This window comes from Meles meles, chromosome X (assembly GCF_922984935.1).
Source record: "Meles meles chromosome X, mMelMel3.1 paternal haplotype, whole genome shotgun sequence".
Lineage (NCBI taxonomy): Eukaryota > Metazoa > Chordata > Mammalia > Carnivora > Mustelidae > Meles > Meles meles.
Genome location: NC_060087.1, coordinates 27229334 through 27254135, shown reverse-complemented (window position 1 = coordinate 27254135; position 24802 = coordinate 27229334). Strand labels below are relative to the sequence as shown.

General features: G+C 40.8%; 1 protein-coding gene and 1 pseudogene across 11 annotated transcripts in view; one reads left to right on the top strand and one right to left on the bottom strand.

Annotated features, from left to right (window-relative positions):
- Nucleotides 1-24802, top strand: part of DMD (dystrophin) — a 2324635-nt gene that overhangs the window by 2100713 nt on the left and 199120 nt on the right. For all 11 annotated transcript variants that reach the window (XM_045994540.1, XM_045994546.1, XM_045994545.1 and 8 more), the window contains one exon: nucleotides 11057-11117. In XM_045994540.1, the coding sequence (XP_045850496.1) occupies nucleotides 11057-11117 (61 nt within the window). The remainder of the gene's footprint in view (nucleotides 1-11056; nucleotides 11118-24802) is intronic.
- Nucleotides 3584-5926, bottom strand: LOC123935213 (annotated as a pseudogene).

Below are 24802 nucleotides of genomic sequence, written 5' to 3'. Positions count from 1 at the left end.
TTTCTCACTCTCACTCTCTTCCTCCCTTCCTCCTATATGAGAATAGAAAGTTTCTGCTCTCACGTGTTTAGGTCTACAAGCCAACTGTAGTTCAAATGATCTAGATAAAGTTTGGGAAGCTCTGCTTGCAGGCTATAGGTTGGAGGTTGGTTGAGTTTGGCTCTAGGCTGCTAGTTTCATTCAGGTTGTTTCTAAATATGTTAGCTTTCAAGGCCCATGCTGAAGAATTGGAGACCACCTGGGCATGTGTTCCTGGCAGATCACCAGGGCACTAGAGTACAAGCCTCTGTTCCTATCATGTCTGCTAAAGTCCCATTGGCCAAAGCAAGTCACATGGCCAAGCCCAAGGTCATGGGGCTGAGAATGGTACTGTTTGCCAGGAAGCTATGGCTTAGTTATAGATGTTTTGTTGTTTCAGAGTGAAGGAAGTTATTGGGATAAAAATGTAATCCTCCCCACCTTCTTTTTGCTTTAATTTTTGTCCTATCCTTAGCTCTTTCTCACTCTCTCTTTCTAAATGGATATGCATCCCATCTACAGTCATTTGGTTTTTAATATTGGAGTTGCTCCCTACTGGCTTAGGTTTCAAATTTTAAATTCCTTGAAATTTCCCTGATGCCTAATACAATACCGTTCACACAGAGAGCATTCAGCAAATGCTGTTGACTGCCTGCCGTCTTTTAAAAGCACATCTGGAGAGACACTAAAAGCACCTGGCAATATTGCACTGACTTGTTAGTAACTGGCTAAACCCAGATGGCCTAAAGACTATAGCCACCTTTACCTGGAGGAAAGTTCTATGGTAATACTGTCAGCCAGTTCTGTTCAGAATTAGTTAGATATTCCATGAGCATAACTTGGTCACGGCTCTATTTATATAGACACCTCTCCTCCTATAGCTGGCCTTAGGAGGTGTATTTCTTTCTAACTGTCCCAATAATGACAATGAGGTTCTTGGGGTTTTGTATAAAGCAGTTTGAAGGAAATTTTATTTCTTGAGCAATGCTTCTGAATATTGGTTATGAGATTTTGCAGGACTATGCACCCAGCAGCACTTGGAAATGTTTATATCTCTGCAACTCAGTCACGATGGTGAGTAGTTTAGTATGAACTCTTGACTTCCCAGATTAAATGGAAGCCTAATATGCTAAATGCCTTGGCAGTCTTCTGACAAATCCCATGGGGTGGTATTCTGTTCACCATGTGCGATGGTCCCAGAGCTCGGTGCTCTCCGCCTGACAGCTCATATAATATTTACAGGTTGTTATTCGTGAGGAATTTTAGTTAGCCATAAAGATTTTCACAGCTAGGGCAGACATTAGAGGTCTCATTCATCACTCTTGTGACCTTCCCCTCTGGAATTTAGCCCATCTGTCTCTGCTGGTGAAATCTTTATGGAAAACCTGCCCATCTTTGAAAGTTTAGTAAGTGATCTTAAAGTTTTCATTGAATCTTTACTTTTGATATATGATACAGACATATAAAGCACTATTCTGATTTTAATTTAATGTTTTTGGAAAGTGTTCGACTTAACTTGGCCTTTCAGGCAATCGACAGAAAACTTACTCTTGCTACCAGAACTAGAAGCATCCCCTCACAAGAAAATACAAATCATACAGAAAGCCATCACGATGGGGAAAAGTGAGAGATACACACACATACATTCAGCACTGATAACTACTTGAAAACTTCAGCACTGTGCTGTAATCTTGAGTATGAGCACAGGAACTTTAAAAAGGTAGAAATAAGTTTTTTTGTGTGTGTAATTGAATATTTTAGAGAAGACACTAAGCAAATTCCATAAACACATGAATTGAGTGGGCTGGTTTACAGAACCAGAAAGAGGGATGACCAGCCATCAGATATTCCCCTGTCCCTGTATGTTCTTCTTTCACACACAACTTCTCATATGCTTGGTTAGGACCTAATCCTGCTACTTCCTTCTATCTACCAGCTGTTTCAACTTCTATATCTGGTTCAGCCTTCACTGCTCTTGCGAAATTGCCCTTTTGAGATCACCAGTGGTCTTGTGACCAAATAGATCTTCCTCTTCTATACTTTAGTCCACTGGAACCCATTGGTACTCATAATGGCTCACCATCTGGCTCTGTTTCTCATGTTTCGCCCTACTTTATTCTAGTTTCTGTATTGTTTTTCTTTGGAGGGTTTTTTTGTTTACTGGCATCCTGATTACAGATCGCTTCTCAGGGTACACTTTTCTTTTAACAGCCTCCTTTCCTGCAAGAGTCCAGCTGTGTTTATAGCTTCAGCTGCCACCTCGTACTTACGGTCTTGTCCTTTCACCTGAGTTTCAGTGAAAAGACCTGCCTTCCAAATATTTTAACCTAAGTTTGAAATTTATCTGAAATTCACCTTCCAGCTTATTTTTTCTGCCAAATTCCCAGTTGCTTAGTAACTGAATCATGGAAGTACAGAGTCATGTGTGACTTCTCACCCTAAGTAGATACCAAATTCACTTAGGAACTACCTACTAAACTCCACCCTCCTACCTCCAATCCATTATACATAGTAGCACAAGAACAGTATTCTTATCTTTACATCATCACAGTCCTCTTACTGTAAAGCAGTCTCTGGCCCTCTCTTTCCCATTGTATCAAATATGGACTCATCCATTCATCATTCATGTTGATGAATATTGGACAAATGGTCTACCTGAGAATGAAGGACCTGTTGAGCAGAAGCCATTGGTCTAGGCAAAGAGAGAGTACAATATACTGTAAGCCCAAGCAGTTCGGGTTCAAAGGCATTTCTCTCTGCTACACTTTATCTTGTATATGGCACATTATTAGTAGTTAGGAATGGATGCAAGAGCTGAAGACAACTGCTGCTTAGTTGAGGTAGAGAGATTGATTCTAGAATTACCAACACTCAGACAACATCCCATAAGTATGTGATTACAAACATTATTTGTATGGTGATTAACATTTTGCAAAGCAATTTCATATCCATTTTCTCATTTTATCCTGACAGCCTTTCAGCAAGGGAGATATCATTTTTCCTATTTTTCATATAAAATAAATAAGGCTCGGGGATAAAACAAGACTTGCTTAAGATCAGGGAGTAATGGTGGAGTTGGAACTCAAATCGATTTCTTCTGAATCTAGACACTTTCTACTTGATCTGCATACCTCTCAAGATGCTGGGTTGGGCTTTGAGACAGAAAGCCAATGTGCTGAGTGCCTTTCTGAACTCAGAAAGTTTACAATCTGTCATGGAAAGAAGGAGTATGAGAAGCATGTTCTCAAATAATCTGTATCAGGCAGTATATCTAATTTGCCTTAAGAATTATACCAACTAAATACCATTGACCGGCAGAAAATGGATTTTTCCCTTTCTTCCTGGATCAATAAAGAAAGACTCCTGCTGGCAGGAATGTAATTTGTATAAAATGCCTTTAAAGTATTCATAGCCTTCAATGAAATAAATATATTTCTAGGAATTTTGCTTAAGAAAATTGGCAAAACTGTGTGCAAAGATTTATCTACAGAGAGGTTCATTGCAGCCTGACTTACAACAGTGAAAAACTGAAAACAATCTAAATTTTCCCAAAGAGGGTGTTTCTTCAATAAATCATGGTACAGCCATTAATGGAATGCTCTTCAGCCATTGACAATGTGAACCAGGAATAATGTAAGCAGCTGTAGATGGTCTGGATGGTTGAGAGTAATTTAGTCAAAAGCAAGTTTGACTTCAGGTAACAGAAAACGTGAATTAACAGTGGCTTACACAAAGTACAGGTGTATAAGGTTCTCACAAAGCAATCCAGAGATACACAGGAATGGTGACTACATATCCCTCAGTAACTCAGATTTCTTACATCTTTCTTTTCCATCATTCTTAGCGCATATCGTCTGTAGCCTAAGCTGTCAAGGCCTTCCCCATATACCTTCTGGAATTCACTGTGCTCAAGCACACCAAACCTCAGCTTTCAACTACACACACCTGTGACTAGGCCCTCAAGGCTTTCTCTGGCCATAGGCCTTGCTCACCAGCTCACAAGGGGCAGGCCAGAGAGTTAATGACTGAACCCAACCACCCTCCATATTCCAGGAGTAGCTCTCAAGCAATAGTAAATAAATATTCCAGTTCCTTCACCCCCTCAGAGGTGAGTAGAGGGGGAATCACTCTGAAGCGACTTCTGTCCTGAAATCCCCACCTGTGGTGGGCCCCAGGACCCAAAGCATCACTGCATCCCTTATCAAGTTGACTCCTTTCCTTGCCTTACTTCTAGCTCCTGTACCAGTGCTTACTTGAATTACAACTCAAACTACTTCTTCATGTTTGCTTCTGGGGCACTGTGGACAAGATGGCTTCCATTCTCCTGGTTACTACAACTCTGGCCGTTATCCTCTCTTTTTTTCTCTTTCTCTTTTCTCTCTCCCTCTCAACCCCTCTCTTCTTCCTTTCTTTCTCCTGCTTTCTCCTTCCCCCTCCCCCACTCTATTCCAGTAATGGCTCTCTGTCCTTGTCCCTCAGACCTAGGGATGCTAATAGTCCTTGTTCTTACTGTTACCCCTTGTGACTTCCCTACATCTTGCACAAACCTCTTTGTTTGTTTGCGCAAACCAGCCCTTTTACTAAATTCTCCTCAACTTAGCTGATAAGAATGTGCCATCTGGGGGCGCCTGGGTGGCTCAGTGGGTTAAAGCCTCTGCCTTCGGCTCAGGTCATGATCTCCGTCCTGGGATCGAGCCCTGCATCGGGCTCTCTGCTCAGCGGGGAGCCTGCTTCCCTCTCTCTCTCTCTCTCTCTCTCTGCCTGCCTCTCTGTCTACTTGTGATCTCTCTCTGTCAAATAAATAAATAAAATCTTTAAAAAAAAAAAAAGAATGTGCCATCTGTTTCTGTCTGGGACTCTAACTGCTTTACTTCAATTAGAATATATGTTCTTCTAAAACCTGACCTTATTTAAATAATAATGTCCTGAGGGCATGGGGCATGTTGAGACCTTTTGCCCTACCATACGCCACCCTACTCCATCCCTGCCTCCAAATACCTAGTGCAGAGCTGAGCACATAATGTATGTTCAGTAGATAGCAGTTGGTTGATTTTAATGCTAGAATATTAAATGTGTTCACTGAAGAATATCCTCAGAAACTAAAATGCAAAGTAGTAGGAACTGGGTTTTACTGGGTGCACTAGGGCCAGCACTTTGCCAAGTGCCTAGTGCATAGTAGGTGCTCTGTAAGAATGTATCCAGTAGTGAGTGAGGTCGTGTCAGGTATTGCTTTGTTTGTTTAAGAACCAGGGTCTGTTTTCATCTTTCAGATGAAAATAGGTCTCAGATTTACTGAAATTAGTTTCTCTCAACTGATCAGATTATTTAATTTAGATATCTAGAATAGGACCAATCTTGGAAATGACAGATTACAGGGAGGCAGATTTTGACCAGAATAAAAGCAATCTTGCTCTTTCTCTTCTTTCCTTTCTCTCTCTCTCTCTCCCTCTCTCTCTCTCTCTCTCTCTCTCTCTCTCTCTTTCTCTCTCTGAGGCATTTTATTTGCCCATCCCTTGAAAAAGAATCCCAGGATTTTCCCTCCTGTGTGTTTCCATCTTGTTTCTTCATGGTCCGTGATGGCAGCTGAGGTTTTCAGGACAATAAAACCAAACTGGTGGGGCAGGAGCAGATAATTCCAGCATTTTTCTAGATTTGTGAATAGTACATCAGATCTAGGACTGATCACTCTACACTTATTTCACCTGCCCCTGAGGTTCACAGCCATTTTCTCAGCTCTGTGATTATCAGAGATTTCAGATTCACCAATGCAGCCATGCTTCACCATCACAGTGAGAAACTAAATGATGACTTTGGAGCACAGCCTAATAAGAGCCTGGCGTTTGCCTCTCTCTTCAGCATGGTTAATGTTCTTGAGAGCATCTGCCAGGACATTCATGTGAACCATTATGGCGGCATGGAAAGATGGCAGAAAGAGGACAGGAGGGCAAAAGGAAGCTCTTTCTAATCATCACTAGAGCTATAGGGAATACCAAAGAGGCCTTCCAGGATCAGTGCAGTTGTTCCAATACCTCCTGGGAAATCATTTGGTGGAAATCACGTAGAGGGTAAATTTAGATATCAGAGGGTAAAGAACTTGAAGACATCATATTCTTTTTAAGATGAATTTGTTCACTCAGTTGTTTAGCAAATACTTGGAGATGCCTGTTACATACCCTACAGGTTGAAATAAAGCACAGAGACTAGACTCGACTTGGCTATAATCCTGGATGTGCCCTTTACTAGCTGCCATGACCTGAGTTGGTTCCCTGACCTGTTCTGAGCCTCGCTTTCTGCATGTATAATAATGGAATTGCGGAACCACATTGGGTGTTTGGGAGGATTACACTAAGGAGCATACAGTGTGGAGCATACAGTAGTCACAGCATGTTTGTTTTATCCATTTCCTGAGTCATCTGACTTGAGTAATAAACCAAAATTGGGATCTAATACTTACTGACTTAGAACCTTAGCACAGTATTCCATGTGTAACTGTTGCATCATCTGCAAAATGAAAATAATAATACCACAAGGGTCATGACGGGTGTCATGCTTGAGGTCATGTTGCGGGCACAGAAGAGATTTCCCTTTGTCCCCCCCGCCCCCACCACCCCTTCTAATCAAGTATTCTCAGTGGGAACGGTATTACCCCCATAAGGACAAAAATTGGTTCCTGGGAGATGAAAAATCCTACTCTTTTTATGTAAAGCACAGATACACACAGTACATCAACAGATACACAGTATATTTGTGATATCAAAATTTCATCGGGGACAAGGGGGGGAATATTAGGAAAAAATATCTAAAAAGATACTTAGCAGGAGAACTTGGGGGGTTTAGAAAAGAAAGATGGAGAAACATTGCTGTAGAGTCCCCTTATTAGAATGTACCCATAAAACCATTACTGGAATTGGCCTTTTTCCAAGAAGCTGAGGGCCTGTGGCTAGTGATTCTCCCTTACGCCTTTCTGTTAATCCCATAGGTGAGGTTTCTATTCTTTCTATTCTGTCTCCAATGAATGCTGTGTTATTTATTTTTATAATCTGCCCCCAGTTTTTTTAATGTTACTTATTTATTTGTCAGAGAGAGGGGCAGTGAGAGAAAGAACACAAGCAGGGGAAATGGGAGAGGGAGAAATAGGCTTCCTGCAGAGCAGGGAGCCCAGTGTGGGGCTTGATCCCAGGACCCTGGGATCATAACCTGAGCCGAAGGCAGACGCTTAACCACTGAGCCACCCAGGAGCCCCTGCCCTCAGTTTTTTTTTTGACTGAATTACATTATCAAACACCAAGTCTACCAAATAGAAGAAAAGTAGAAAGACGAATGAATGTACTTGGATCTGAATTCCAGAGAGTGCTCTTTTGGCATGGTTTAAATACCATTAGTATTCTTTTTAATTTTCTGGTTAGGCCCCTATGTCGATTAAAATATGGCTTAACACCAGGTGCATCACTTGGCACACTCTGTTCATAGTGCATTAAAAAATGGTTGAAATAAGAACTTCGCCCACATAGTGTGGCCTCCGTGATTTTCAAAACCACCTTGGGCACAATATTGAATGCTATCACCTCGAGGGAAGAAAAGCATTTGAAGATAGAACTGCTCCCCTTTCTTGCTATTAATAACATAGCGCATCTGTAATACAAGGGGAAACTTAAAGATTGGTTTTGGAATGAATAAACTCACATGCACTTTGCTATTTAAATTCAATAGACAACCACCCCTGGTGCTGATGCCATATGATAATGCATGGTTTTTACACTCAAGGATCTGAATCATAAAGCTGCATTGGATTTACACGTAGTGGTTAGAAAAACATCTGTATAAGAAAAGACCAAAGGATAGCACAGTGTCATATAAAAGCTACTTGCCAATAAATCTGCACTTGATGGGCTACTAAAAATGGACATGCTAGGCATAAAAGATGTGTGTGTCTATTACGTAGGCTAGCTTGGTGAATGATGACGAGCTTCCACTGGTACACCAAGATAAGAAACAGCTGTTGTTGGTGTCAGCACCCCTGCAAGAAATGAAATGGTAATTCTGGGACACACTTACAAGAGTTACTGTATATTTGATCAACTTCTGAATACATGCAAGCCCAAAATCCTCTGGCAGCCGCAAATGAAATTGCCGACAACCTTTTAATAGTCTCTTGAGAAGGCGCACTAAATCTAATCACGTAGAACCTTCTTTGGGTTGAGTGCTATTTCCAAAGCAGGTAGTTCCAGTGTGTTTGTGGTGGGGGCAGGCAGGGGAGGAATGGGGAAAGGCCATTGTTAGTTGCCTTTTTTTTTTTTCATTGAGGACATTTGTTAGTATAAAATGTTAGGGTTTCAAATGATGAAACCTAAGTTGCTTAGGTACGTTTGCAGACTGAATCAAAGGGGAACAAACATCTTCCATCACAGAAAATTCACTGACCTTCACCATTGGGTTCACGTGATAGCTACACACAAAGAAAAAAGGCTTGTCTGATTTTAAAAAAACTAAGAAATCAACAATTTTTATAAACAGTTCATATGCCCTGTAAGGAAAATTCACACTTGAGACCCACAGTTACAAACACTTAAATTTTCATGTTGATCTGGCACTGAGAATTTTTTAGAATATTCTTTCAAAATCTTTTCAACTATTTAGTTTAAGCATATTCTGAGTACTCCTCTGGCATTTTATTGGATTTTTTTTTAATGTTCAACAGTACAAAATCAACTGTAGACATTCAGTGCATTTGTGGCCATTAGCTCAGTTGGGCACCGCTGCTTTTCCTCTCTTGCTAGATTTTCTGCTTCAAGGATGCTCCATTCAAGCAGCCTCCCCACGCCTTGAGCCAACTAGGGAGCCCCTAGACCTCTCCAAGCACACTTCTCTCTGACAGATACCTAAGTATATTATAGAAAATTCAAATGGACTCTTCTGCTATCAGAGGATGTCCCCAGCATCCTCCAAATCAGAAATGATTTCTGGACCATTAAACTGATAAAGAACTGGAAAGGAAAATTGACAGAAAGAGTGGGGTTCAGGACACCTGGGTGGCTCAGTGGGTTAAGCCTCTGCCTTCAGCTCAGGTCATGATCTCAGGGTCCTGGGATCGAGCCCCGCATCGGGCTCTCTGCTCAGCTGGGAGCCTGCTCCCCCTTTTTTGTCTGTCAAATAAATAAAATCTTTTAAAAAAGAGTGGGGTTCAGCCCACTGACACCCTCTAAGAAAAGAATAGCAGTTTCTCAGTTTAGACATTCATAGACTTGGCAATACAGCTGGTGAGAGCTGGACTAGACGCTCTCGGAAACTCTCTTCTTCCTTCTGCAAGCCTATGGTTTTAAGAGGGGGGTGTGCTGAGGAGGCAGGAGCTAGGATTTCTGACTCTCTGCATTGTTTCCTCCTAGAAAGGGTTTGGGTAGGGTTCTTAGGTTTCTGAAACATCTGACTTTGCCCAGCTAGGTCACAGAGTTCAGCCTAAGTTCTCAAATCAGATCTACCTTCCTTTATTGCCTTATCAGGGTGAGAGGGCTGTATCCTAACAAAGGAAAAGAGACAAAAGGAGAGTAGGGCAGATAAAGAGAAAGGCAGAGAGGGTAGGAATAGAAGAACACCGAATGCAAGGGTCTACTTCAAAACAGCAGATGAATGTCTCTTTTTTCCCCATATTAAAAATCTGTCTGCCAAAATGAAAAGGCCTAATTAGCAGCTAAATACAAATCCATGTCCTCTATCTTTTAAATGATACATCACCAAGGTACAAAGCAGCATGTCTGGTTAAAGGTTGGGTGATTTGATTCCTCTATTACTCTGTATAAAACAAAGAATCTGTAGTTTCATTACCCTTAAATTGTCTGGCAGTGGGTGAAGTTAACTTTTATTAGAAGCTGTTCTTTCATATTATACAGTGTAGTCAAGGATATTAGCTTTGACGTTTTCTTACATCTCAATATAATGTGGAGTGAATTTACTGTGAGACTAATTTAGAAGGAAGCTTTTCATAGTAGAAAATGATGGTCAGCATCAGCTGGGCTGCAAATTATAAGGAGGATGAAAATTCAGGGAAAAAATGGACATACGCATAAAATTGCTAGATGTTAATAAGCATGCTTCTTGTATTTGTATTCTGATGATATTCTTTGCCTCTTAAAACTCCAGTTTCATAAAAACTCTTTTCAGGAGGAAGATTTTATTGTTGAGGAAATAGCATAGTGCATCCTAACATGATTATTTTGTCTTGAAGAAAGAAAAAAAACCCATAAGATTAAACAGTATAGAAAAGGTGTTTTTAGAGCTCATCTCTGGGAAAGGAGAAGCCCAGACAATTTAAGCATTTAAAATACAATTTAAAGACAATTGATTTGACTAATACATAATATGGTCGTTATAAAACAAATTCCCAGTATGTGCAATTTAATTTCACCTATAGGATTCATCACTTGTCACAACAAAAGTTTTATTATACTCTTCTATTGGGTGCCACTCTCTTGATTTTGGTTGTTTTTTTTCCCAATAAGATCATGCTGGTCAGCTGACATTTTGTGGCATCAATTAAATATATTTTGGTCGATGAGATTGGATTCTGTTTAAACCAAAGACACAAACAAGCCCATCAGAATGATAAGTGTAGTGCTTTAACTTCACTAACTTAGAATGTAACTCTGTCACGTAGGGATGTTTCAGCTGTTAAACTAATAAAACCCAGTCAATCAAATAGTAAAAGATATTGAGAAGCAGCAACAGGAAGTGTTATAAGAAAAGCACCCAGTGGAGACACATAAGAGAACACACGTCAGTCGCCTCACTCCATTTCTTATCTGTTCTATAGGTTTAGCGGTGAAATGGTTTTTTTTTTCCTTTGCATTTATCTTTGTGCCTGAATGAGTTCAATTTCACTTAGATTAGGACAGAAACTTCAGAACAGCAGGTTAATCCGTCCTGTCTTCATGGACAACTGAGCAAACAGACCAGTATCAGTGTAAAATTGTAATTCTGGAGATTAATGTTGTCTTTCCTGTTTGTGGTGAAATTGACCTCCTTGCCTCTTTTTTCTCTCTTTCAGCTTCTGTCCAGGGTCCCTGGGAGAGAGCCATCTCACCAAACAAAGTGCCCTACTATATCAAGTAAGTCTGCAGCATCACATTCCTAAAGGAGCATTTATTGTGGCTAATCTGCACATTCACAAATGAATGTATTTCTGAAATGTGGCGTTAACCTGGCCTGCAATACCCAGTTCTTTATTCCCCGAGGAAGCGTGGCTAGTCAACTCATGCTAAAATTACCCCTGAAAATGTGCTGATGCAATGGGGAGCTGCCTTTAGGAAAACCCGTTTGATGCAGCGCATGTGTCGTGTTTTGTGATCGGGGTGGTGTGGAATTTCCACAATCGAACAAAGAGCTGCAGATAATATTATTGGTAGTGGGAGTGAGTACGTAAGGACAGTTTCATTTATTTGGGGGTTTGCCTGCGTTTCTTTTTCGGCAAAGATGGATGCTTTTTCAGCTCAATATACACAAAGTGTTTTAGGTGAATAAATAGTTCATGTCCCCAAAAGGCAGTCTGCGGTGGGCCCAGATGTGTGGATCTGAGGTGTTCATTCTCCATACAGAGCACTCAGCGTTTTTCACATAATGACAACAGAATGACACTGTTTTCTGGGGCCATTTATGTCAGTCACAGGAATACAGGTGCTTAGAAGCACCATCTGCAGGCTGCTGTGTGAAATACAAATTATGATACATTGCGTCGATGTGGAAAGGAGAGGAGGGAGAATATGGAGTCATGATGAGACCTTAACAATTTCCCATTGATTGTGCAATAGAGTTCAACTTCAATTTCACTTCGAATCCGCCTTCTCAACAACTTAATTTCGTCGGCTTCATGAAATAATCTTCAGTACCAACTAAAGTCTTTGAACCTGCTTCTGCCATGATTCTGACTAAAAATACTCCACATGTTCCCATTGTTCCAGCCTCCCACGTTTTATCAGGTCGCTTTCTGCCCTTCTGCTGCCCATCAATTCTTCATAGTTCAGGTCTAAAGCAATATCGGCAATCCTAGATCTTCATTATCACAGTTCTGCAGAAATTAGATTGCATGCCTCAATTGTGTTAACCCAGAAGAATGGGGGAGAGGGAACGCTTTGGGCTTTTCAAGGAGAAACACCTCCTTTAAGAAGGCTTTGTCTTATTAAATTTTTCCAGACAAGGTATCACATTCCTAAAGGAGTATTTATTGTAGTTAATCTGCATATTCACAAATGAATGTATTTCTGAAATGTGACGTTCACCTGGCCTACAATACCTAGTTCCTTATTCCCTGAGGAAGCGTGGCTAGTCAACTCATGCTAAAATTACCAGTAAAATTACCTTTAAACATTCTCCTTCATCTGCTTCGATCCTGCTTTTTATTGTTCTTCTTTTTAAATTGTATTGTAGTTTTTTATTCTGTGTAGTTATTCAGTCACTCTACATATTTTAATACCTATTTTAAATCACCTGTGTTATTAAATGGTAAATTGATTTAGACACACCCTGTATGGCTTTACATCCACTGTATAGTTTGCGAAACACTTAATTCAAGCTCCTCCCAGTCATCTCCAATGTCTTGATTTTCACAAATTTTCATCGCTAAGGTGTTTGGGAACTGCTACTTCTTCAGCCTGTTTATAAAGCTGTCACTTTATCCGGGTCCATTCTGATAGATGAAGAGATGCTCTTTACTAAGCAAAGATTCTTCTTTTGTAGCCGAGGTTGAAGGACCACCTGAAAACCCAAAGCTTCTTCAAGCCATTATTCTCCAGATTATTCTTGTTTGGGGCTTATGAAGTATCTCACAGGGATTCCTAGTGTTCCCCCTGCCCCCTCCCCATGACAATGTTCTTTCCCTAAATATTCATCTTCTCCCTGATGTTACAGCCACTACAAAAGACCTCAGATCATTCCTCCATGGCTATGAACATGAATTCAGTCCAAAATTAAAAAGGAGACACATTAAAGAACACATGTAATTTCCCTCACACTGCCCCCAGAACTAGTCTCTTGATGATCCTTGGTGGAATCAGAGAGCAGCTACCCTCTCTTTGTCCAGTGCTCCTTTGCTGACTTGAAGATCATGGTGGCAATATCAATAAGGGCACAGAACAGGAAACAAGAAAACCTAAGTTCTGGTCCTGGCTCTGTCATGAGTTGGTGATGTGGCCTTGGGCAAGTCACTTAGCCTTTGCAGACCTTAGTATCTCATTCATAAAATAAGAAGTTGGATTTGGTGATCTCTAAGGGCTTTGAGTAGGACTCATTGATTGGTCTTGCCCCAATCCAGAAACTTGAAATCTCAGCTTTTCTTCCAGAAGTTTCTCTTTATTTTTAAAAATTCTTTATTGCAATCATTAACATAATATAAATTCTTATTTTAAAAAAGCATATGAATTCTATTTTTCCACTGTTTAATTAGCTGCAGATATGCTCCCTCAGCCTGCTCTAGTTTCTCCAGGTAACCGTTTAAAAAGCTCAAATCTTGATGTTTAATTTAGGACTATCATTCTGTCTGATTTACCGGCAAGAGACATAGAGAAATAGGCAAAAAAAAAAAAAAAATCAGTAGAAAGGGGAATCTGGAGACCTTAAACCCTCTGAAAGTGTCACTTTCTAGGAACAAAGAATTACATAACTGCTGAGAAACACCTCTGAAGCTTTCTGGAGGTCCCTTATCTCTAAAAATTAAAATCTATTTGAAATTAGAGATTATATAATTTCTCAAATATACCTCTAAAATGTTAAGCTAGTGTAGGGAGAATGCATGTTCAGAAAATATACATCATCAACAAATAGATGACTACTGTCATTTGTGATTTATTATTACACATTACTGTTGTCTGAAAGATTCTTTTCATAGCCAACTACTTCGATGTACAAAGTTCAGTGGACTTCATGCACTGGCTAACACCATTTGTAATTCAAGATGTCTTATCTTTCCACAAATAACAATACTAATAAGTTAATAATGACATTACTTCAACCAGTCCCCACCTTGTCCCTCTTTGTTACCTTGTCTCAACTTGCATTCATGAGTTTTAAGCACACATTTCCAGGCACAAAGCCAGATGTCTTCTCTTGATTTTTTTTAAAGATTTTTTCATTTATTTTTGAGAGAAAGAGCATGCATCTGTACATGGGTAGGAAGGGGCAGCAGGAAAGGGAGAGAGAAACCCAAGTTGACTCCACACTGATCTTAGAGCCTGACTCCAGGCTCAGTCACACGACCCTGCAATCAGACCTGAGCTGAAACCAGGAGTCGGACTCTTAACCTCCTGGGCCATCCAGGTACCCCCCACACCCAGAATATTTTTTTAAATACTTAATAATTTTTCCTTTTCAATGCTGGGATAAACCTAAATAAGCAGAGGTTTCCACACCAGTAACCCCGTTTCAGTTAGCTGTTGAGTTGTACACTCGTGCCTGAGGTTGTAAATTATTACCGGCATCTTCTGTTCTAGCTTACAAATCAGACGGTGTTTATGCCTGCATCCTGACACCAGCTTTTTATATGATGCTAAGAATCTTGATTTTGATACTTCAAACTACATGTTTGTCTAGTTTATTAGTCCATAGCATTCATCATTGTTACAGTTTTCATATTCTCTCTCCCTTGGGGCTCTCTTATTCCTGCCAGCATCTCTTTCAGGTTATTTGATTACAACTTTCATTGCCCCTGAAAAAATAATCACCAACAATGTTCAACCTGTTACAACTGCCTTTTCCACTCTCTGCCATTTTGTAGTTTTTTGGCCTACTGTCAAACTCATGAAAATTTCAATATAATAGCCTTTAACCAGTTGCTGCATTCTGTTAGGATTTCTTTCACCTTTTTATGTTGCATACTCCCATATGGGCAAACCGAACGGAGCCAAGAGCTGGGACTCTCTTGCTTTCTTAATGAGTTAGAAAATTATTCTTCTGTATTCTGGACTGTCAAAAGAATTTAGGAATCCCAACCTTGTGTGCAGCATGTTCCTGCGTAGATGACATAATAAGAGCGTATGAAATAGCACACTGGGTCAGACCAGCAGGGCAACTAGCCCAGAACCCTGTCCCAGATACAGACACCAGCGACTATTCATCAGTTAACCTAGTAATTTTCATTTAAAAAAATTAGGATACATCCTGACCATATCTTAATAATCCGTCGTAAATCAGTTGACATGGAGTTTGTCTAGCGGTGTCTTACTTTGTCCATTCTCCTCTTTAACCCTGTCCTCAGAAGAATGAGTTCCATGAATCTGCTGATTTCTGGGTAAAGAAACAAAGGTATACTGCAGTTTCTCTTCACTGTACGTTTTGGAACCTCAGGCGGTGGCCCCCAGTAAGTACTGCGGAATTCAGTGACTACAACGGTATTTATCCCAAGTTGACTTAGATCTCACAATCTCACCTCTCCACTTTCATCTTCCCAGTCTGAGAAGTTCTAATCCTTTTTAGGTTCTTAGTCTGTCCTTGAATAAAAGAGAAGTTTTCCCCTTGATCATCTTAGCTGCTTTTCCCTGGATCTCTTCCAGTTCTGTTACATCTTCCTTGGGAGGTCGTGACTGAGATGGCCCAAATATTGGTTATTAAATTTGTTAGCATTGTCTGTAGTCTCAGCTCACTCATGAAGAAAGGAATCGCTCCTTGCCGTCTCCCATTGGTGAGAGATGGAGAAACCAATTGAGGTCATAGCTGGTTCTACTTACGTTAGTTCTGGCTGGAAGGTGGGTCTCCTACTACTTTTCTCTAATACCGGCTGAAGGGTTTGACCTTCTGCCAGCTGTTCCCTAGGAAGGCTTTGGATTTCACACAAGGTGGTCCTTTCCTCTTTCAAAGACCCCACTGTGGCTAAAAAAACCGGGAGGTGGTCACTACGGAAACCCAGTAATCAGCCTGCTGACTCCACCACCAGGAAGCGATTCCAGCAGGTTCTCTGTCTCAGTATCTCTGAAGCACTTCACAGGAGAGCAAAAAATGGGTTTCTGGGGAACGTGCTAACTGTTCACCTCTTTTTATATTCCATGCTCAGGAAGCAGCTCAGGTCCATCGGAGCGTCTCTCTTTTCCTGCAGGTCATTTTGGACATTGTCTATATTGCTCGAATGACCTTGATCTGCCCTTCTCTCCGCCCTCAGTCGCAGGTGTGTTTCTGCAGCCACCTACTGCGTGTGAGCTGCTCACAACTCCCTGGTGATTCCTGCTTAGCCAAATGCAATATAAAACCTCCTTGACTGAAGCCAGCAGTCGCTCCAGGCAACATTTCTTATTACCGTTCTGGTGTCTTTTGCCAAAATGACCCATTGACATCCTGACTGTACTGTCTTCTATGGCTACCATTCCTATGGCTCTTCTGGTACCAGTATTTGACATTTTGCAAGGAATTGTGGCTGTCTGCCTAGATGTGCCTTTTGGTGTTTGTGTCTTCTTGCATCCTGTTGCTCTATTCTCGATTTAACTGGTGAATCTTGATCTAACTGTAAGCGTCCATGCCTCCCTACCTCCAGTAGCATCTAAGTCTTGACACCACCTGCCTCTGTACCATAGTGCCTTGATTACTACTTTCTGGGCAGTTTTTCAGATTCCAAATCTACCCCTACCCCCCATATAAAGCATATCTTGCCCTTGGTCTTGCTCTAGCTCCCTATTATTTGTTCCAGGAGTTGCTCTGATTTAAGTTTGGATGAGTTTATTTGTTCCTTTGAATTATTGCCCACTATTTCAGTACCTGTGTTTATGGAGAAGAAGGAGCAGTTAGCAATGTCTCAGGTTTAATAGTGACCACTATGCTAAGTATCTGTGTTGACTGCTTTGTAGTGGATACATTTTCTGAGACTGAGATGGGCTCTTATAATAAAGAACACTGGATTATGATACCTAACTTAGAAAATATTCCCCTAGGTCTCATTCCTGACACCTCACTCTTCTAGGAATGATGGTGGTCTTCTGGCATTCCATTTAAGCACTGGTTAAGATTGGTAGAGGTATACGCTCTACAAAACAAGTAGATAGAACAGGCATCAGAAGACTTGAAGCTGGGATGCCTGGGTGGCTCAGTTGGTTAAGCTGCTACCTTTAGCTCAGGTCATGATCTCAGGGTCCTGGGATTGAGTCCCGGATGGGGTTCCTTGCTCTGCAGGGAGCCTGCTTCTCTCTCCGGCTCTTCCTGCTTGTTCGCTCTCTCTCTCTCTCTGACAAATAAATAAATAAAATCTTTTAAAAAAAAAGGAAGACTTGAAGTCTAATTTCAGCCTTGCTATCAACCAGCAATTTTTTTTAAGTTTTATTTATTTAGTAATGTCTACACCCAATGTGGACTCGAACTCAAGAGCCCTGAGATCAGCCAGCCAGGTGCCCCTCAACTAGCTATTAGACCACAGGTGAATCACTTATAGCCTCAGTTACTCTGTCTGTCATCTAAGGAGGCTGAATCACATGATGCCGCATATCACTTCCAGCCCTGACATTCTCTGATTTTATGAATATTGACTTAGAAATAAAAATTGTACTTAACAATTTTCCAGAGGAATGGAAATGGATCTTCAGATCACCCTTGAGAATTCTTACTGTGCCATCAATCTTTTCAGGATAAAGGACAAACAATATTAAACCCTTTATTCACTTTACTGTTTACCACCATTGATAATAGGGAGTGGATGTAACAGAATCAGCTAATTTCAGCTGTCAATCTTTGAGGATGCTGGTGAATATCTGTGGGTAATTAAATTTGTGAAATGGCTGCCAAAAGCCTGGTGCTCTGACTTTTCAAAAGGCTTTAGTACACAAAGATAACCCAGAGGTCAGTCTTTGCTGGGCTTTCTCCTCCACAGTTTGATGGTTCCAAAGGTCACATTAGCCCAGGCTCATTAAGCTCTGGAACCACAATGAAGGAATAGTTAGTAATGAATAATTGATCATATAATCATGAAAACAACTCAGTTTAAGATGTTAACTGGAAGAGATTGAATGGACTCCATTAGGCTGTGAAGTGCCAATTCCCGCCTTTGGTTTGGTAGACCTTGTGGGTAGATGAAAATGTTGGTATCTTCCACATCTCAAAGGTTCATATAAAAAATCTCACAGCCCTCTTTCATGAAAGTTTCATAAGCAGTAACCTATAACATTTACTGAAATAACAGACTCCATGAGGACAGGTGCTTTGATTATTTTCTCGCATGGAGCCTCTCCGATAGAGACCATGCTCAGTAGATACCTGAATGGAGGAAGGAAGCTACACCAGTAATTCTGCATGCCTTATGCTTTGCTGACTACTTTTACCTTCAGAAAATCTTCTAGCATCTTTGTATCAATATAGGTGTCCCACCTGAATGGGTTTCCTGTATCCTCTAGACATCAACTTTAATCATAAGAAGCATGCTGAGTCTTTTACGGAGTTAATCATGTCTCCTGTAGTTGGTACATGGGAGAAAATCCTTAGGATGCGAGTCTGAATGATATATACCAAATCCTCAGATCTCGATTCTGTTCTGTTTATCCAACAATATGATGTGGGTTATAACTGAGTCCACCTGGGACTGAACTTCCCCAACAACAATAAGGAAGCAGAACTAGCTAAGGCCTAAGATCCCTCTGAGTTCTGGCTTTCTTTGTTTCGATAGAACTAGGTTTTTGGTTTTTGTTTTTTGTTTTTTCTATTCTTGGTTTTCTAGTAGGTCAGTAGAGCTTTAAATTAATCAACTGCTGTGTTCATTTGTATACAGGACCTATTTTTCAGGTTGGGATCTAGTGGCTCTTGAATCTTAAGAGAATAGCGTTGATAAGTTTTTATTTTAAAGAAGATTTTTGTAGGGTGCCTGGGTGACTCAGTTGGTTGAGCAACTGCCTTCGGCTCAGGTCATGATCCTGGAGTCCTGGGATTAAGTCCGACATCAGGCTTCCTGCTTGGTGGGGAGTCTCCTTCTCCCTCTGACCCTCTCCCCCTCTTGCTCTCTCTCTTCCTCTCTCAAATAAATAAAATCTTTTTTTTAAAGAAAAAAAGAAGAGTTTTGTAACATTCTGTATACTGTGGGTAATGCTTAAATTTGGCAGCACAGATACAAAGACATATACGCATGGCCACTGAAATACAATGTTGAATACAGGCCAGAAGCTCTATTGTATTATACCAAAACAGTGTCCCCTGCCTCATTCGTGGCACTTTCAGGAATGTGGAGAGTGTGCATAAAAATGTATTTAGGTCCATTGCCTCAAAAGAAGAAAAGTATAAATCATTCCAGCTCTTCCTTCCTTTTCTTTTTCTAACATTCTTAAACATATACTTTCTTCCATAATCATGTGGGGAAAAACACAGGCTCTCACTTCAAATCAATCTGTGATGGGAGCCCACCTTTATCATACTCTGATCTGTTATTTGAGCAATTTGCTTAACCCCACACCCATTCTAATTTCTGGTGCATAAGGATTATTCATTAGCTTTCCTTCTCTTCTCTGAAAGTGAGTCGAAATCTAATTGACATCTACTAAATACTGAGTGTTGGATGTGTAGGAAAACATTTCCACAGATAGATCCAGTATTAGCTACATGTTTAGAATATTTTCTAGGACACAAATATGTCCTTGATCAAATTACTTTATTTTCATTTTTGAAGTTCCCACATAATTTGGGGTATGTGTGAATTCCCAAACATTCCTGAGCCTCTCCTAGGCTTCTCTAATTGCTCCTTATCCTGTCCCCCTGGGAAGCAGCATCCTGTTGCCTTCACAAAGGTCAACTGCAGCCAAGACAACATTTGAAAATAACTTAATAACCTTGAACTGCTTCTCCCCTTTGGATAATTTCCTTAGAGCATTAGCCCTTTGAACACTGACCTGGTTGCCGAAAATGTCCCTTTCTCAGCAGGAAAACTCCAAATCCCATTCACTCTTCCATTTCTTCAGGGGATTGGGGGGTGAGGTGGGGGAGTCAGGGGAGGGGTGGAGCTTGGGAGTAGAACAGTGGGCAGGGAGAAGGAATTCTTTCTAGGAGAATGTCTATGTGTACACACACGTGCAATTTCTTCTTTTAAAAAAATAAATTGAGTGCATTGTAAAAATCAGTACTGTCACATTGCAAAATTTTAAAACTCCTGTACAAGAGAGAAAAAAAATTCTCACTTTCAGCAGTCTGGAAAGCTCCTAAGAACAGGTCCTATATGGGGCTTAGTTCACCGTCAGCATTCAGCAAATGATCACGGCTTTTTTGTTATCATTAACTCCCAGGTGGATGAAATGGAGAAGCTTTCCTGCTCTTTCTGAAATTTTCATTTGCTTTTTCTGTTTTTCTTTCTCAGTTGATGCACATCCATCTTGGTCCCCAAAGCTACTGCATGTCAGATAGTCAGCACGAAGAGTAATTTTTAACTTCCTTCTCAGCTGTTTTAGAAGGAATTTTTTGTTGTTGTTTCCTTTAGGTTTGGTCACTTTCCCTTGGACTTGAGCTTTCTATGAAGTTATAGTCCATATAATCTAAACAGGATGAAAAGCGAAGTGTAGGGACGCCAGGGTGGCTCAGTGGGTTGAGCATCCATCTGACTCTTGATTTCAGCTCAGGTCATGATCTCATGGTCTTGGGATTGAGCCTCTTATCAGGCTCCACGATCAGTATAGAGTCTATTTTAAATTTTCTCTCCCCTTTCCCTCTGCCTCCTCCACCTGCTCACATGCTCTCTCTCTCTCCCCCTCTAAAATAAATGTCTTTTTTTTAAAACAGCGAAGTTTAATGTGTGCCTGCTAAGTGTTAAGTGATAGACTAATTGTATCTTCCCCATTTATGAAGATGACACTGTCCATTATTATCCAGTAAAGAGGACATAGCTGAGACTCAGAGAGGTTGGCGGCTTAAGTTACACTAATAACAATAGGGCTTTGCACATTTCCCACCAAACTTAGGACATCAGCTGGCTTTCTCCCAGCTTACCTCTAGTCTAGGACTCCCACAGTCCCTAGCCTCGCTGCCCACACTACTGCTCCAGAGGATCAGAGTTGCATGAAGCTCCCTGCCTGGGTACAGCAAAGTTGGAAAGGAGGTGGTTGCTGGTCCCTGAAGGCAGAGACCAGCTTAGTGGGGGGACACAGGGATGCAAGTGGAGACATATTTAGTGGTAGGGCTGTTGAGGTTGGGAGAAAAAACATTGAATAACGGGGCAGACAATTGAGATTTAAAAAAAATAATAATAAACACAAACATCTCACTTGTTGCCAGCTGTTTCAGCTTCCTAGTGTAACCCAGCATGGCCAGTCCTGCACTGTGTGGTTGCCATCTTGGGCATCACTTGCACCCCTCCATAGGCCTTTGCTGCATTGCTGGTCGTTTTTTCCTTGGCTTACCTGCCCAATCAGCTTCTTCCACTACGCTCTTGCAGAGACCTTATTTTTTCTTTGCTACTTTTGGCAATAAAGGGCAACATGAAATAAAATGAAGCCAATACCTACTCCACCTTGATCTTACATCCATGGAAGCTGAGCAAGCCAAGAATTTCTGAATCACATCATGCCACCGCCATCAGGGTTTCACTAAGATGAGGGTATGGCCAAAACAGTAACCTGAGAGATGCCATGGAATGTGTTTCTCCTCATACTTCCAATTCTAAGACTTTTCAGAGGTTAGGACATGGTCAACTCAGGTGGACTAGAACAGCTCTTCAGGAGCCTTTTCAACACTAGAGCACATCCTTGAATCTGACACCATCCCCTCCTTCCAGAAACAAAGCAAGTCTCATTTTTCCCATAAATCCCAGGCCTATGTTCTTACCTTACAAGGCAAACACATATGGCCTCTGGCCATAAGTTCTGGCTTCCCCAGGCATTGAACATTTGGTCAGCCCATGTACTGCATGTAGAAGATCTCACCTTATTGTGAAGTGGTATCTCTGGGGGTTTTATTATCATAACTGCATGGTGGGAAAGAAGGATCTCATACACTTTCTCCTATAATGACTTAAAATCACCAAACCAGTGGGGGCAATTAGTACATTTTCAAAGATAAAGAATAACTTCGATTTCCTACAGATTAAGAAAAACCTGTCTGAATATATGGTCGCCCTGTACCAATCCAGAAATAGAAGTGCTTTATCAGATACAAGGCCAGGCTGATGCTGCTTCCTCACTTACTTCTATCAGTTCTACAGGAAATTTTTTGCCCCCACAAAAAATCCTACCAAAAAAAAATGAACTCTAGATGGAGCAGGAGGGGCCAAGCATCATAGGCATAAGCAGAAGTTCATAGTGTAAATATCCTTACAGCTAGAGGGGAAAAAGAGCGAGAGCAAGAGAAGAAAGGAGGAGGGGCAAGGGGCAGAGGAGGGGAGGGAAGGAAAGGTTATGAAAAGGAGTCCTGTGACTCATTCCCTGGAGGTTGTGAGAGGGTATGACATTGTCAACTCAACAGACCACACCTTATAAAGATGCAAATGACCCTACAGCCCCCCTTGTTAATCTCATTACTGGCATTTGAACTAGCAGGATACCTGAAAGTCATACTATACAATGAGTTTAGCAGGATGTACCTGGTCTGGCTATTTTACATTGTCGTACATAAATCTGGAATATAGGACTTATGAATGATGACTCGATGCAAAATGAGGCATAGTCACATAAGCACTTTCCTATTTTTGCCAGTAACAAACTATCAAATGGAAGCCTTTGGAGACTGAACTGGCTTCCTCTCATTGTCACCATTTCTGCATAAATTTTTTGAAGACTTCTCTCTTAACACGAAACCAGAATGTGAAAGACCAGGGCTATTTTGGAAACATGTGTCTGATGATTTCAGGTTCCTCCAGGGAAAGAATGTTTTTTCTATGCCTGGTGTTTCCCTTATGATCCTTCAACTCATTAGTGAAGATCAGTACTAGATAAGAATCTATGATTTATGTGAGTCCAATAGGAAATTCAGTGCTTTATACCTACACAATATACATTTATTTTAACTTAAAAATTGCCTTTGCAGGGAGAGAAAGGAAAGAAAAATAAGATGAGTAGACCCAAATATTTCCCCTTACTGTGTTATCCCCAGTTCTCAGAAGTTACATGTCTAAGAAAAGGCCAGGATCAAGACTAGTGAGGGAAATAACAGTTATTTTTATAACTGTGATACATTTTTAAGGTGTTATAAATATTTATAAAATTCTATATTGAAAATTATGTAGGGGGAACCTGGGTGGTCTGTTGAGTGTCCGACTCTTTTTTTTTTAAAGATTTTATTATTCATTTATTTGGCAGAAATCACAAATAGGGAGAGAGGCAGGCAGACAGAGAGGAGGAAGCAGGCTCCCCGCCAAGCAGAGAGCCCGATGTGGGGCTTGATCCCAGGACCCTGAGATCATGACCCGAGCCGAAGGCAGAGGCTTTAACACATTGAGCCACCCAGGCGCCCCTCTTTTTTTAAAAGATTTTATTTATTTATTTGACAGACAGAAATCACAAGTAGGCAAAGAGGCAGGCCAGGGGTTGGGGGGGGCAGGCTCCCTGCTGAGCAGAGAGCCCAATGCCAGGATCGATCTCATGACCTGGAGATCATGACCTGAGCCAAAGGCAGAGGCTTAACCCACTGAGCTGTCCAGGCACCCCTGAGTGTCCGACTCTTGATTTCAGCTCAGGTCATGATCTCAGGGTATTGAGATCAAGCCCCACATCAGGCTCTGTACTAAGCAGCATGTCTACTTGTCCATCTCCTGCTGCTCCTCTCCCCCCTTTCACATGCTCGCTTTCTCTCTCGCAAATAAATAAATAAACTCCTTTAAATTTTTTTTAAAAAGAAAATTATATAAATGACATTCAATTTTTTTGAAGTTACCTTAGAATAGATCTTAAAGATAGTCCTTAAGTCATCTTTACTATTTAACTCTTGAAATGTTTTTTGGTAATTTTCAGATCCCTCCTCTCCCCAGTTAAGCTTTAAACTCTTTGACAAAGCTTGTGCCTTATGTATCTTTGTGTCACCTGTAGCAATCTATTATCTCACACAGAAAAAATGAGAATAAATACTGGATAGTTTGTTTTGAGTATGAGGATTAATAAGCACATTTGGGGGAACTGAGCCATGATCCAATAAATATTCTCATAAAGGAAGATATAATAGCAGATTAAAGGCATTCTATACAATGTTTGTATTCTAGGTAATCTCACTGGCATTAGTTGATTAAGTTATATTTTGAATGCAGTTTTAGCCATCAGCTCATTCATTTTCTGTATTTTTGTGGGTGGGAAGCAGAGAGAAATGCTTGATGGAGTTGGTTGCCTCATTGAACTCTGCATAAGCCGTAATTTTTTGAAAGTATTTTTAAGTGAATGTATTCCTTTAGTAGCTCCTCTTGCCAAAACTGTTAGGAGGATACCTTAGGAAAATGCCTTCAAATCCTATTCCTATCAAAATGCACAGGCTGCCTTTAGAAGCTGAGGTTGTTCCATGAGGGCACATAAGCCTATGTCTTAATATTAAAAGAATTTGAAAGAAGTTGGGCTGAGGTACGTGCGTGGAGTCTAAGAGAGACGTTGAGGCAGAGCCATAGTGGCATCTGGTAGGAAAGGAAAGCCCTCCAGGTGACATTTAGTTCCACACAAGCCAGTTCTTGCCATTCCCTGCGGAATGTTAGACGTCATTAACAAGTGCATTCAAATTAGATTAATTGCATAAGTGTCAAATGTTGGTGAAAAGAGAGCCAGGTTTTCTTTCAAATGCGGTTTGGTTTTGTTTTTGGTAAGGGGAAAAGTCATCCTGTTGAATGTTTTTAAATAGACTTCATTATTAAGGCGCTAAGAATTGTTTATCTAACTTCATATTTCGTACGCTC